The 13,938-nt window shown below is 42.4% G+C and overlaps 1 protein-coding gene across 1 annotated transcript; it reads right to left on the reverse strand.

Moving 5' to 3' along the window:
* Positions 1-775: 775 nt before the first annotated feature.
* Positions 776-10,851, reverse strand: LOC123490799 (lymphocyte antigen 75-like). Its single transcript, XM_045220671.1, has 9 exons — positions 10,786-10,851; positions 9,764-9,893; positions 9,246-9,466; positions 8,775-8,937; positions 8,371-8,535; positions 4,323-4,445; positions 3,859-4,050; positions 3,503-3,726; positions 776-3,318 (listed from the first exon to the last, which is right to left on the reverse strand). Exons 1-9 carry the CDS (start codon positions 10,849-10,851, stop codon positions 3,091-3,093), a joined length of 1,512 nt encoding a protein of 503 aa, XP_045076606.1. The 3' UTR covers positions 776-3,090.
* Between the last annotated feature and the right edge of the window lie 3,087 nt (positions 10,852-13,938).

A 13,938-nucleotide genomic window follows, 5' to 3' on the forward strand; every position in this document is an offset into this window, starting at 1 on the left:
TGATGGTGGTGATGTAATACTAATAGGCTAGGTACTAGGACTGGGTTTTACTCTGAGTGGTGATGGTGATGATGTAATACTAATAGGCTAGGTACTAGGACTGGGTCTTACTCTGAGTGGTGATGGTGGTGATGTAATACTAATAGGCTAGGTACTAGGACTGGGTTTTACTCTGAGTGGTGATGGTGGTGATGTAATACTAATAGGCTAGGTACTAGGACTGGGTCTTACTCTGAGTGGTGATGGTGGTGATGTAATACTAATAGGCTAGGTACTAGGACTGGGTCTTACTCTGAGTGGTGATGGTGGTGATGTAATACTAATAGGCTAGGTATTAGGACTGGGTCTTACTCTGAGTGGGGGTGGTGGTGATGTAATACTAATAGGCTAGGTACTAGGACTGGGTCTTACTCTGAGTGGGGGTGGTGATGATGTAATACTAATAGGCTAGGTACTAGGACTGGGTCTTACTCTGAGTGGTGATGGTGGTGATGTAATACTAATAGGCTAGGTACTAGGACTGGGTCTTACTCTGAGTGGGGGTGGTGGTGATGTAATACTAATAGGCTAGGTACTAGGACTGGGTCTTACTCTGAGTGGGGGTGGTGGTGATGTAATACTAATAGGCTAGGTACTAGGACTGGGTCTTACTCAGTGGGGGTGGTGATGATGTAATACTAATAGGCTAGGTACTAGGACTGGGTTTTACTCTGAGTGGGGGTGGTGGTGATGTAATACTAATAGGCTAGGTACTAGGACTGGGTCTTACTCAGTGGGGGTGGTGATGATGTAATACTAATAGGCTAGGTACTAGGACTGGGTTTTACTCTGAGTGGTGATGGTGGTGATGTAATACTAATAGGCTAGGTACTAGGACTGGGTCTTACTCTGAGTGGGGGTGGTGGTGATGTAATACTAATAGGCTAGGTACTAGGACTGGGTTTTACTCTGAGTGGTGATGTAATACTAATAGGCTAGGTACTAGGACTGGGTCTTACTCTGAGTGGTGATGGTGGTGATGTAATACTAATAGGCTAGGTACTAGGACTGGGTCTTACTCTGAGTGGGGGTGGTGATGATGTAATACTAATAGGCTAGGTACTAGGACTGGGTCTTACTCTGAGTGGGGTGGTGATGGTGGTGATGTAATACTAATAGGCTAGGTACTAGGACTGGGTCTTACTCTGAGTGGGGGTGGTGATGATGTAATACTAATAGGCTAGGTACTAGGACTGGGTCTTACTCTGAGTGGTGATGTAATACTAATAGGCTAGGTACTAGGACTGGGTCTTACTCTGAGTGGGGGTGGTGGTGATGTAATACTAATAGGCTAGGTACTAGGACTGGGTCTTACTCTGAGCGGGGTGGTGATGGTGGTGATGTAATACTAATAGGCTAGGTACTAGGACTGGGTCTTACTCTGAGTGGTGATGGTGGTGATGTAATACTAATAGGCTAGGTACTAGGACTGGGTCTTACTCTGAGTGGGGGTGGTGGTGATGTAATACTAATAGGCTAGGTACTAGGACTGGGTCTTACTCTGAGCGGGGTGGTGATGGTGGTGATGTAATACTAATAGGCTAGGTACTAGGACTGGGTCTTACTCTGAGTGGTGATGGTGGTGATGTAATACTAATAGGCTAGGTACTAGGACTGGGTCTTACTCTGAGTGGTGATGGTGGTGATGTAATACTAATAGGCTAGGTATTAGGACTGGGTCTTACTCTGAGTGGGGGTGGTGATGATGTAATACTAATAGGCTAGGTACTAGGACTGGGTCTTACTCTGAGTGGGGGTGGTGATGATGTAATACTAATAGGCTAGGTACTAGGACTGGGTCTTACTCTGAGTGGGGTGGTGATGGTGATGATGTAATACTAATAGGCTAGGTACTAGGACTGGGTCTTACTCTGAGTGGTGATGGTGGTGATGTAATACTAATAGGCTAGGTACTAGGACTGGGTCTTACTCTGAGTGGGGTGGTGATGGTGATGATGTAATACTAATAGGCTAGGTACTAGGACTGGGTCTTACTCTGAGTGGGGGTGGTGATGATGTAATACTAATAGGCTAGGTACTAGGACTGGGTCTTACTCTGAGTGGGGTGTGGATGGTGGTGATGTAATACTAATAGGCTAGGTACTAGGACTGGGTCTTACTCTGAGTGGTGATGGTGGTGATGTAATACTAATAGGCTAGGTACTAGGACTGGGTCTTACTCTGAGTGGTGATGGTGGTGATGTAATACTAATAGGCTAGGTACTAGGACTGGGTCTTACTCTGAGTGGGGGTGGTGGTGATGTAATACTAATAGGCTAGGTACTAGGACTGGGTCTTACTCTGAGCGGGGTGGTGATGGTGGTGATGTAATACTAATAGGCTAGGTACTAGGACTGGGTCTTACTCTGAGCGGGGTGGTGATGGTGGTGATGTAATACTAATAGGCTAGGTACTAGGACTGGGTCTTACTCTGAGTGGGGGTGGTGATGATGTAATACTAATAGGCTAGGTACTAGGACTGGGTCTTACTCTGAGTGGGGGTGGTGATGGTGGTGATGTAATACTAATAGGCTAGGTACTAGGACTGGGTCTTACTCTGAGTGGTGATGGTGGTGATGTAATACTAATAGGCTAGGTACTAGGACTGGGTCTTACTCTGAGTAGGGTGGTGATGGTGATGATGTAATACTAATAGGCTAGGTACTAGGACTGGGTCTTACTCTGAGTGGTGATGGTGGTGATGTAATACTAATAGGCTAGGTACTAGGACTGGGTCTTACTCTGAGTGGGGGTGGTGATGGTGATGATGTAATACTAATAGGCTAGGTACTAGGACTGGGTCTTACTCTGAGTGGTGATGGTGGTGATGTAATACTAATAGGCTAGGTACTAGGACTGGGTCTTACTCTGAGTGGGGGTGGTGATGGTGATGATGTAATACTAATAGGCTACGTACTAGGACTGGGTCTTACTCTGAGTGGGGGTGGTGATGGTGATGATGTCATACTAATAGGCTAGGTACTAGGACTGGGTCTTACTCTGAGTGGTGATGGTGGTGATGGTGGTGATGTAATACTAATAGGCTAGGTACTAGGACTGGGTCTTACTCTGAGTGGGGGTGGTGATGGTGGTGTTGTAGCAGATGGCTCCGTCCATCTTGGCATGGCAGTCCTTGCTCATCCAGGTGCCATGGGGAGTGATGTACACACAGACAGCCTGAGGGTCTGAGCTGGACCTGCCCACAGTGTCAGAGAGTCCCACCGGACTGTAGTTATACTTAGTCCCATCGGACCACTCATAGGACTGAGAGCCACTAGCCTGCGCAGAGAGGGGAGGGAGATGTAATGTTATTCAACAAACTTCACACTGGAGGTGCTTAGCAAATTTAGCATTGAATGTTTACCTGCCATTTAGTGCTTTGAGCTAAATTTCTGCAAAAGATTAAGTTATTCTCATTAGAAATGGCCGCCGTGTTAGTGGCATTGTGGCCAAGCTCCCTTACATCCTGACTGGACAGACCGATCCACAGCGGGAAGCCATCTCGCTTGGCGATGAGCTCCATGTGAGCATTGTGCCCGGTGTCATGCACGCTGGCCAGGTGTCCGTTGCCGCGGCCACACTCCTCCAGGGCCTGGAACCAGCTCAACTTCCTGGTTATCAGGTGGTAGCTCAGGTTGCCATAGCGCTCAAAGTCCCTGGCCGACTGATTGTATTCGACCTTAGAGTCTTGGGGACAAAGAAAACATTTGTGTTAATAGAAACAATCAAATGAAAAATGTATTATTTAGTTGTAAAAAAATATATATTTTTCCTTGTGAATAGGTGAAATGTATGTTTGTCTGAATGGGGTCTACCAACCATTATCCAGTTTGCAGGCCACAATGCTTCTCTGCTTGAAGGGACTGAAGTGGCGTTTGTTGGTGAATATCTCCCAGACTCCCTCAGTGTTGAGACCAGCCAAGAACTCATCGCTGGCTGAGATGCTTGGTCTTCCATCTCCCCAGTTAGAGTACTGGACGTTGGTGCCATCATACCACTTCATCTGGTTATCTACCAAATACAGGAACAACAACTTGACATTACAAATGTACTACACGTTTACACATTTCATCACACAATAATACAGCAATGATCAGTGAGTAAGCTTAAGACTTGATGATCCAGAGAACATTTTACAATGTCCAATTCAGTGTCTCCTCATAATATAGGGCAATAAATGATAATATGAAAGTCCAAACAGCGGCTCAAACATAAGGACACACTAACTGTCCATGCTGAATGTTGGGAAGATGAATATGGGGAACCCAGTTCAGTCCACTCACCGTTGTCATCGTTGAACACCCCTAGCCAGACAAACTGCACCAGGTCTTTGAAGGGAAGGAGCTGCTCCTTCACAAACTCATTCTCCACTAAGTCCCTGATGGTCAGGATGTCTGCATCAGCAGCTGAGAAGAACATAAACCGGTAACACTTCATAAAGACTTTATTACTCATACATAAGCAGTGAGTACATTTAATTAATAAACACCTTCAGTCAGACCACATATGAAGTCTATTTGACCAGGCATCAGTGTCAATTTTAAAACATCTCTAAAAGTCTAATTGAGACTTATTGCGACCAAATGAAGTTGCAGCTATGTAAAAACATCACTCTTCAAACAATCCAAGGCACTCTCTCTTGTGGAAAAGTTAAAAAGGCTTTACACTGAATATACAAAACATTAAGAATGCCTGCTCTTTCCAGGACATAGACTGACCAGGTGAATCCCTTATTGATGTCACTTGTTAAATCCACTTCAATCAGAGTAGATGAAGGGGAGGAGACAGGTTAAATAATAATTGAGACATGGATTGTGTATGTGTAGCATTGAGGGTGAATGGGCAAGACAAAATATTGCCTTTGAACCGGGTGCCAGGCCAGGTGCACCGGTTTGTGTCAAGAACTGCAACGCTGCTGGGTTTTTCACACAACAGTTTTCTGTATGTATCAAGAATGGTCCACCACCCAAAGGACATCCAGCCAACTTGACACAACTGTTGGAAGCATTCTAGTCAACATGGGCCAGCATCCCTGTGGAACGCTTTCAACACCTTGTATAGTCCATGCCCTGACGAATTGAAGCTGTTCTGAGGGCAAAAGGGGGTGCAACTCAATATTAGGAATATGTTCTTAATGACTGTACACTCAGTTTATTTTAGCAGCTATTGCATAGCAAAAAAAATACAATTTAATCCCATAGAATATGTTAAACCTCTAGTGTCCGAACTACCTTATTTTTTGCAAGACACCACCCATACAAATGAACAAATTAGCTGAGTTAAACAACATTGGCTCCTCTTTTCTTGTGACTATGGACGTGGAACCCTTTTAGAGTAATATAGTACACAGTGAGGGTCTCAAGGCTCTAAAACACTATCTTCAACTCAGGCCAGAGGGAAGCGCACCCCCAACATACTTTCTCTAACAGAGTGGACACTAAACAATACCATTTTTCTTTTTCAGGACCAACTCTACAGACAAGTCAAATGGACAGTAATGGCCGCCTGTTTTGCACCAAACTACGCAAATGTGTTTTTAGGACTATGGTAGGAGAGACATTTTTTTTGTCCTCTTAATAATTTTTTTTATAAAATCATGTGGTACGGAAGATATATAGATGACATCATTTTGGTGTTTCGATCATCTGAAAATGAACAGCTACAGTTCCACACAGAGGCGTCATGCCCATAGGGGGGCACGTGCCCCCTCAAATTTGTCTTGTTTAAAAAATATATAGAATTTTTTTTTTCTTCTTCTGGTTGTTGTGGTTGTTGTTTCACTGTAATACTCCTAGCCACCTAGCAATTTTATGAACTTGGCTTTAACTATCCGAGATAGGTACCCAATCTCCACACCTCATAACTAGCTACCAAGAAGCCATTTCAGGCTATCAAGTTAGAGTAGCTAGCTTGTCTAACTATCTTAGCTGGCATGCCTGCTGGCAAGGTTGGTAGACTTTAGAAAAGCAAGCAATTACTAAATAAGACTCACATTCCTGTCAATCTTTTACCCAGATTTGAGCAGAGATGCAGAGAAGCATATTTAGTTTCATAAAAAAAATAACCACCAGTCAGGAGGACACAGACAGCTCAAGAGGTATGCTTAGATATGCAGATAATTACAATATTTCTTCCATAGAATTAAGCATAATGTTTATGGCTCTAGATTGCAGGAAAAGGCTGTTTCAGGTGTTTGAAAAATGCAAAATTCTCCAGCCATCCTCAGATCTTGGAGGTGCATGACACCCCTGGTCCCACAAATATATGAACTCTATTAAAGAGAATCTCAAACTCGCTAAAGAATATAGAACCCCGAAAATCACGAAAACCCAAGACGGTCAACTCCACACATTTTTAGAAAAGTTATGGACTGTAATTGTAACGATCCCGGCAGTCTGAGTCGGGTCCTGTCTGTGGACTAGTTTTTCTGCTCGGGATCTCCAGTTTCCCGAGGGTTCTGGAACGCTCCGGGGAGCTCTCTTGATTTCCGCACCTGCATCCCATCAGCAATCTGCACACCTGGTCCTGATCATCACCCTTCTTAGGCTCTGGCCTAACATCCATTCCCTGCCGGATCGTTAGCCATGAACAGTAGGTTTACCAGAGTATCAGTCTTAGAGCCTCTAGCGTTAGTTTTGTTGTTTTGCACCTTGTTGGTTTGTTGTTTACTTACCTCCGTTTTGTTCCATCTGCAGTCACTCGTCCGGAACCTTCATCCAACCTCTGCCTGGTGGTCGGCGGCTGCCGAGCCATGATTGGATCAACCACTGCACCCCCAACAACTAATCAACGCCGCCCGCTCTGTTCCCTGGATTATTCAGCATCACTCTTGAATTTGTAAATAAACACTCACCTTCGTTTCAACTTACCTTGTCCTGGTCTGCTTCTGGGTTCTGGCTTTGTAACTCGTGACAGTAATACCATTCTAAGGGCAGACAGTTTTCACTCTACTGGTCTCATTGAAAATATTTATATGGGTCAATTACAGTGGCTACGGTGCATTTGTGACAAGGAGGAGGATTTCCAAAATAAAGTTGCTGGTTTAAACAACAGATACAGGTCAAGTGTTCTCAATCAATCCATAATAAAGGCTAAATCCTTGGAAAATAAAAAATATGCTCAGACAATACCAAAGGCCCCAAAAGTCAAAGCAAATGTATTTTGTTACCCAGCACAGCAGAGAGGCATCTCAAATAAAGAATATCAAACTGAATTGGAGTATCATAGAAAGTGACCCTGCATTAAGGTGAGCGTTTTTCCGAGCCTCCATGCTTTTCTTATAGACGCCTGCCGACCCTACGGGACAAGCTGGTGCACAGTCACCTAATCCCCCAGCCAAAGCCAACTGGCTTTCCAAACCCACTGGAACCTTTCTGTGCGGACACTGCAACCACTGCCCCAACATTAAAAAAAACAAGACGTTCAATGACACACAAGAAAATAACTTACCAAATCCAATCTTTGCGAATTACAACACTGTGTTTGTTGTTTATAGGTTGGAGTGCTACATGTGGTTGTTTTTATATTGGTCGCACAAAAGGATGCTAAAAGAACGAGACTGGCAGAACATAAATATGCCATCAAAACAGTGAGTGACAATTATCCCATGGCTGTGCATTACCAACAAGCCGGCCATGGTAGCCGGACATAGAGGTGGCATCCATCAACAAGAGGGGGATTACAGGCTGAAGTGTCTTCTACAAAGGGAAACTTCCTGGATACACACACTCAAAGCTACTGTCTTTCCGGGTTGAATTATTAAATAGATTTAGCCCTTTTTTTGTTATTATACTTCTGTAATTATATTTGTAATAATAATAATAATAATAATAATCTTGAGTTGTTTAGTTGTGTGAAACATTGTATTGGCCTATAGTTATTGATTGATTTATTTGTATTTGATGTATTTCCTCTTTATCTATTGGTTAATATTGTCCACGCCCCCTTTCATTTCTGCTCACTACTGTGCACCTGTGAACCCTGAAGAAGGCCGGTGAGCAATATGCGTTGGTGAGTTAGGATTTTTTGCTATGCAATAGCTGCTAAAATAAAATATGTTTTACTTTTCCACAAGAGAGTGCATTGGATTTTTTAAAGTATGATGTTTTTACATAGCTGCAACTTTATTTGGTCGCTAAAAGTTATACCCCGTTCTCCAATGAGCATCTCTCTTTGTCTTCATATTTGATGCCAAAGCAGCGCTCCCTTTTTTCACATTTCTAATTGAGACTATAAGAGATGTTTCTAATATGTATCTTGTTTATGGAGGTCTTCACAATACAAATGGTTCCTGACTGATGTTTGTGTCCAGACGGTGTCCTTGCTCCTTACCCAGTTTCTTGCATGTCTGATGTATCTGGCCCTTGTCAAACTCATCCCATCTGGACGATACCAGTTGGAAGGTGTAGCAGTTGTTCTTGAAGGGGATCCAGTTTGGCCCGCTGCTCTTGTGAGGACATTTCACAGCGATGTCCTCAGGCGTGGTAATAGTCTCTTCTGGAAACATTGAAAACATTGATTTAAAAAAGAAAATTCTGCCAAAATACACAGTTGCTGTCTGAGGAGAGTGCTTGGTTGATTTTCATCCTGTATTGTTTTCTTATGCCACTTAAAAAGAAAACTGTATCCAAAGTGCATACACTTTTGGTATGTGATCCTTGCGAGAATTGAACCCATGACCATTACATTACAAGACCCCAGCTCTTACCAACTGAGCCACTGTATTGTTGTCTTACCGTGTGGAACATGGCAGATAGCCCCTGCCAACTGTTCCTCACACTCTGTAGCCTTCCAGAAGCCTTCCGTGTCCAGGAAGACACAGCGTCCAACGGTGGGCTCTGAGGACCAGCGACTAAACACTGTGTGACTGTGGTCTGTCCAGCGGTAGTGGACACCATCCTGACAATACAAAATGCTGAGTGAGTTCCTTATTTATTTAACCTGTATTTAACCAAGCAAGTCAATTAAGAACAAACATAACTCTACTGTAGCATCTGTGAAATCGTCATTATGAATCAGCCACTATCCTTCAGTGTTTGCAGATCTGAAGGAACAGGATAGGTGTGACCTATTCTACATGGTGATGGCTCCACCTAGCCTTCCAATGGGCTATAGGTTGTTTGCTTTGCCATATTGCCTTAATCCCATCACTTTCTTTTAGATCTGCGAACACCAACGGGTTTGGGTGAAGAGCTATGGCCACTTACGTCTTCGCTGAAGAGCCCGATCCACATGGGGCTGCCTGCGCGGGTGACGTGCACGGTGAGGACCGACTGCTGTAGGGTGTCGGCTACGCTGGCCAGGTCCATGTTCTGGTTCCTGCACTCTTCCAGAGCCTCGAACCACGTCATGTTCTTCTGAACCAGCTGAAAGGTGTGGTTGTTGGCTTGGAACTGCTCCAACTGGAACAGGGGCTCCTCTGGCTTATCTGAGAACATGAGAGGGATTTAAAGGGGTCAGATGAGGGTTCAAACCCTATTTGATATGCTCAATTTCTACTCCTCAAAACAGTAGCAATATCAAGTAACAAGTATCAATAATATCAGTCTACTTCATACTCTTAATATCCGTATATAAAAAAAATACACTTAATATCAAGTCTTTCTATCAGAAGCCTTCTGACAGTAGAGTCCACACATGATCCATTCTTTTGTGAACACTGACAGATAAGCACAGATAATGAGTTGTGTTTGGTGCCCTCTGCTGCCAGGTGGCGGTGGTGTACCTGCGTAGTGCTGGCAGATGGCCACATACTGCTGGTCAGAGCAGGAGGTGTAGTCCCAGGAGCCCATCATAGCAGAGCTGGGGTCGTTGAACATGAAGACACACAGCTCCATGCTCTCTGGGTCATGGAGCTGCAGACAGACACAACAACAACAACAACAGGGACACAGAGAGTTAGTTATAGGTTATGATGACCTTGAACTTTGAAACAGATGTGGAACGTCGTTAGAGACTGGTATTTAGTATAGTCTATCATAGTAATGTTTATGCAGTCCCATCATTTGTTTAAAAAGACTACCTGCACACACCAGTGGTTAAGATTATGCCTCAAGTAGATATCTTTCTGCTTATAATTTTTTACATTTGGTAGGCTATTTGTTAGTCAACTTGTCTATAATTTGATACATGCAGCTTCTCTTCTGTCATTACTTGATGATTGTTTAGAATACTAAATAAAGCCTTTCCCAGCAGAATAATGTCATAAATCGATAGAATGATCAATGCATCATCAACAGTCTAGTTGACATCAGTAAAGCTTTCTCTTTGATTTTTGCTCAGTTTGACCAGTTTTCAGGAAAATAAAAGCTGTGAAAACGATCCAACATGTTTCTGATAGTATTTTAGTTAATCTTGGATGCATATTTGATGTGGTTGAAAATGAAATACTGTCAGCTTTTATGTCGCTGAAAGAAATTGCACGTTTAGGCTACACAACAGGTTTCTCATATTTCTCCACTCCTGTTCCCAAGACAAAATTAACATTTTGTCTATCATTTTACTGTGAGGAACACTTAATTCTGAAGGAGTTAATATTATAATAGGCTACATGAGAGGCCTACCATCATTTTCCAGACTTCAGTTATTATTCCAACTATTGGGCAACTTAAATTCCGGCATCCATACAATGCCATTTGATAAATGCAAAGAGACCATTTACAAAACAGCAAAAAGTGTTATGAATGGCATTCTGTGATTGTCATTCATTAGGCCTACAACAGTCTTCTAATCTGAATTGATACGTACACTGCTGTCCACGCGTTTCTCGGTCTCGGCCTCATCTCTGCCATGGCAAAATGTCAGTGTTATCATCGAACCACACCGCATTTTGAAGCGTATTCCACAAGTTTTCAAGTCTATTCGCAAATTTTACAGCAAAAATAACAAATCTGGCAAACCAGTCCTGGTATTCATAGCTGACTTTGAAAAGGCCTTTGATAAAGTACGACTTGAGTTTATATATAAATGTCTGGAATATTTCAATTTTGGAGAATCTCTCATAAAATGGGTTAAAGTTTTGTATGGTAACCCTGTGTAAAATAGTAAATAATGGCTACTTCTCAGAAAGTTTTAAACTGTCAAGAAGAGTTAAACAAAGTTGTCCACTATCGGCATATCTATTTATTATTGCAATCGAAATGTTAGCTGTTATAATCAGATCCAACAATAATATTAAGGGGTTAGAAATCCAGGGCTTAAAAACAAAGGTGTCATTGTACACTGATGATTCATGTTTTCTTTTAAATCTACAATTTGGATCCCTCCACAGCCTCATAGAGGATCTAGATAATTATTCTAACCTCTCTGGATTAAAACCAAATTATGATAAGTATACTATATTACGTATTGTTATCACAAAAAAATACAACTTTTACATTAATGTGGACATACTCGGTATACATATCCCGAAAGAAAGAAATGATCACACTCCAATACATTTTAATAGAATGTTAGCAAAAATAGATAAGATATTGCTACCATGGAAAGGTAAATACCTGTCTATTTGTGGAAAAATCACCCTGATTAACTCTATTAATCAGGGTATTATCCCAGTTTACCTATTTGCTTATGGTCTTGCCTACGCCTAGCGAACAGTTTTTTAAATTATATGAGAAAAAGATATACCATTTTATTTGGAAAGGCAAGCCAGACAAAATTAAACGGGCCTATTTACATTTACGTCATTTAGCAGACGCTCTTATCCAGAGCGACTTACAGTTTTTTATACTGGCCCCCCGTGGGAATCAAACCCACAACCCTGGCGTTGCAAACGCCATGCTCTACCAACTGAGCTACATCCCTGCCGGCCATTCCCTCCCCTACCCTGGACGACGCTGGGCCAATTGTGCGCCGCCCCATGGGTCTCCCGGTCACGACCGGCTACGACAGAGCCTGGATTCGAACCAGGATCTCTAGTGGCACAGCTAGCACTGCGATGCAGTGCCTTAGACCACTGTGCCACTCGGGAGGCTATTTATATAATGAATATGAATTCGGAGGACAGAAATGATTAAATATTAAAGCATTAGACCTATCACTAAAAGCTTCAGTCATACAAAAGTTATACTTAAATCCGAACTGGTTCTCTAGCAAATTAGTAAGATTGTCTCACCCCATGTTCAAGAATGGCCTTTTTCCCTTTATTCAGATTACAACCTCTCACTTTCAGTTATTTGAAAAGGAAATTATCTCCCAAATATCAAAATTTCTAAAACAAGCCATAGAAAGTTGGTTGCAATTTCAATTTAATCCTCCAGAAACGACAGAACAAATAATGCAACAAATATTGTGGCTAAACTCAAATATACTAATTGATAAAAAAAACATACTTTTTAGAATTTTTTTATAAAAAAAGGTATAATCGTATTTTTTATTTTTAGTCATTTAGGCAGACGCTCTTATCCAGAGCGACTTACAGTTAGTAAGTGCATACATTTTCATACTGCCCCACCGTGGGAAACGAACCCACAACCCTGGCGTTGCAAGCGCCATGCTCTACCATGATATCATAGATAGGACTGGTGGAGTTATGTCGCACACGCAGCTAACAAAAACACATGGAAATGTCTGCTCTACCCAAAATTACAACCAAATAATTGCAGCATTACCACAAAAATGGAAGAGGAAAGTGGAAGGGGGAAAAAGTAAGGAACTTGTCTGTTGGCCCTGCATTAAAGAACATAATTGGTTAAAGAAAATTGTGATAAATAAAAAAGTATACCAGTTTCATTTAAGGATCAAAGGATTGACAGCTGTCCCATATAGTTTGCAAAATAGTTGGGAAGACGTTTTTGACGTACCGATTCCATGGCATAGTGTTTATGAACTGATACGCAAAACGACGCCAGATTCAAAACATATCATTTTTCAATTTAAATTATTATACAAAATTCTTGCTACCAATAGAATGTTATTTATATGGGGGATACATTCTCTCAACCAGCTTCACGAGGTAGTCACCTGGAATGCATTTCAATTAACAGCTGTGCCTTCTTAAAAGTTAATTTGTGGAATTTCTTTCCTTCTTAATGTGTTTGAGCCAATCAGTTGTGTTGTGACAAGGTAGGGGGGGTATACAGAAGATAGCCCTATTTGGTAAAAGATCAAGTCCATATTATGGCATGAACAGCTCAAATAAGCAAAGAGAAACAACAGTCCATCATTACTTTAAGACATGAAGGTCAGTCAATAAAGAACATTTCAAGAACTTTGAACGTTTCTTCAAGTGCAGTCGCAAAAACCATCAAGCGCTATGATGAAACTGGCTCTCATGAGGACCGCCACAGGAAAGACCCAGCGTTACCTCTGCTGCAGAGGATAAGTTAATTAGCGTTACCAGCCTCAGAAATTGCAGCCCAAATAAATACTTCACAGAGTTCAAGTAACAGACACATCTCAACATCAACTGTTCAGAGGAGACTGCGTGAATCAGGCCTTCATGGTCGAATTGCTGCAAAGAAACCACTACTAAAGGACACCAATATGAAAAAGAGACTTGCTTGGGCCAAGAAACACAAGCAATGGACAATAGACCGGTGGAAATCTGTCCTTTGGTCTGATGAGTCTAAATTTGAGATTTTTGGTTCCAACCGCAGTGTCTTTGTGAGACGCAGAGTAGGTGAACGGATGATCTCCGCATGTGTGGTTCCCACCATGAAGCATGGAGGAGGAGGTGTGATGGTGTCGGGGTGCTTTGCTGGTGACACTGTCTGTGATTTATTTAGAATTCAAGGCACACTTAACCAGCATGGCTACCACAGCATTCTGCAGCGATACGCCATCCCATCTGGTTTCCGCTTAGTGGGACTATCATTTGTTTTTCAACAGGACAATGACCCAACACACCTCCAGGCTGTGTAAGGGCTATTTGACCAAGAAGGAGAGTGATGGAGTGCTGCA

Source organism: Coregonus clupeaformis, unplaced genomic scaffold (assembly GCF_020615455.1).
Source record: "Coregonus clupeaformis isolate EN_2021a unplaced genomic scaffold, ASM2061545v1 scaf4850, whole genome shotgun sequence".
NCBI classification, from domain to species: domain Eukaryota; kingdom Metazoa; phylum Chordata; class Actinopteri; order Salmoniformes; family Salmonidae; genus Coregonus; species Coregonus clupeaformis.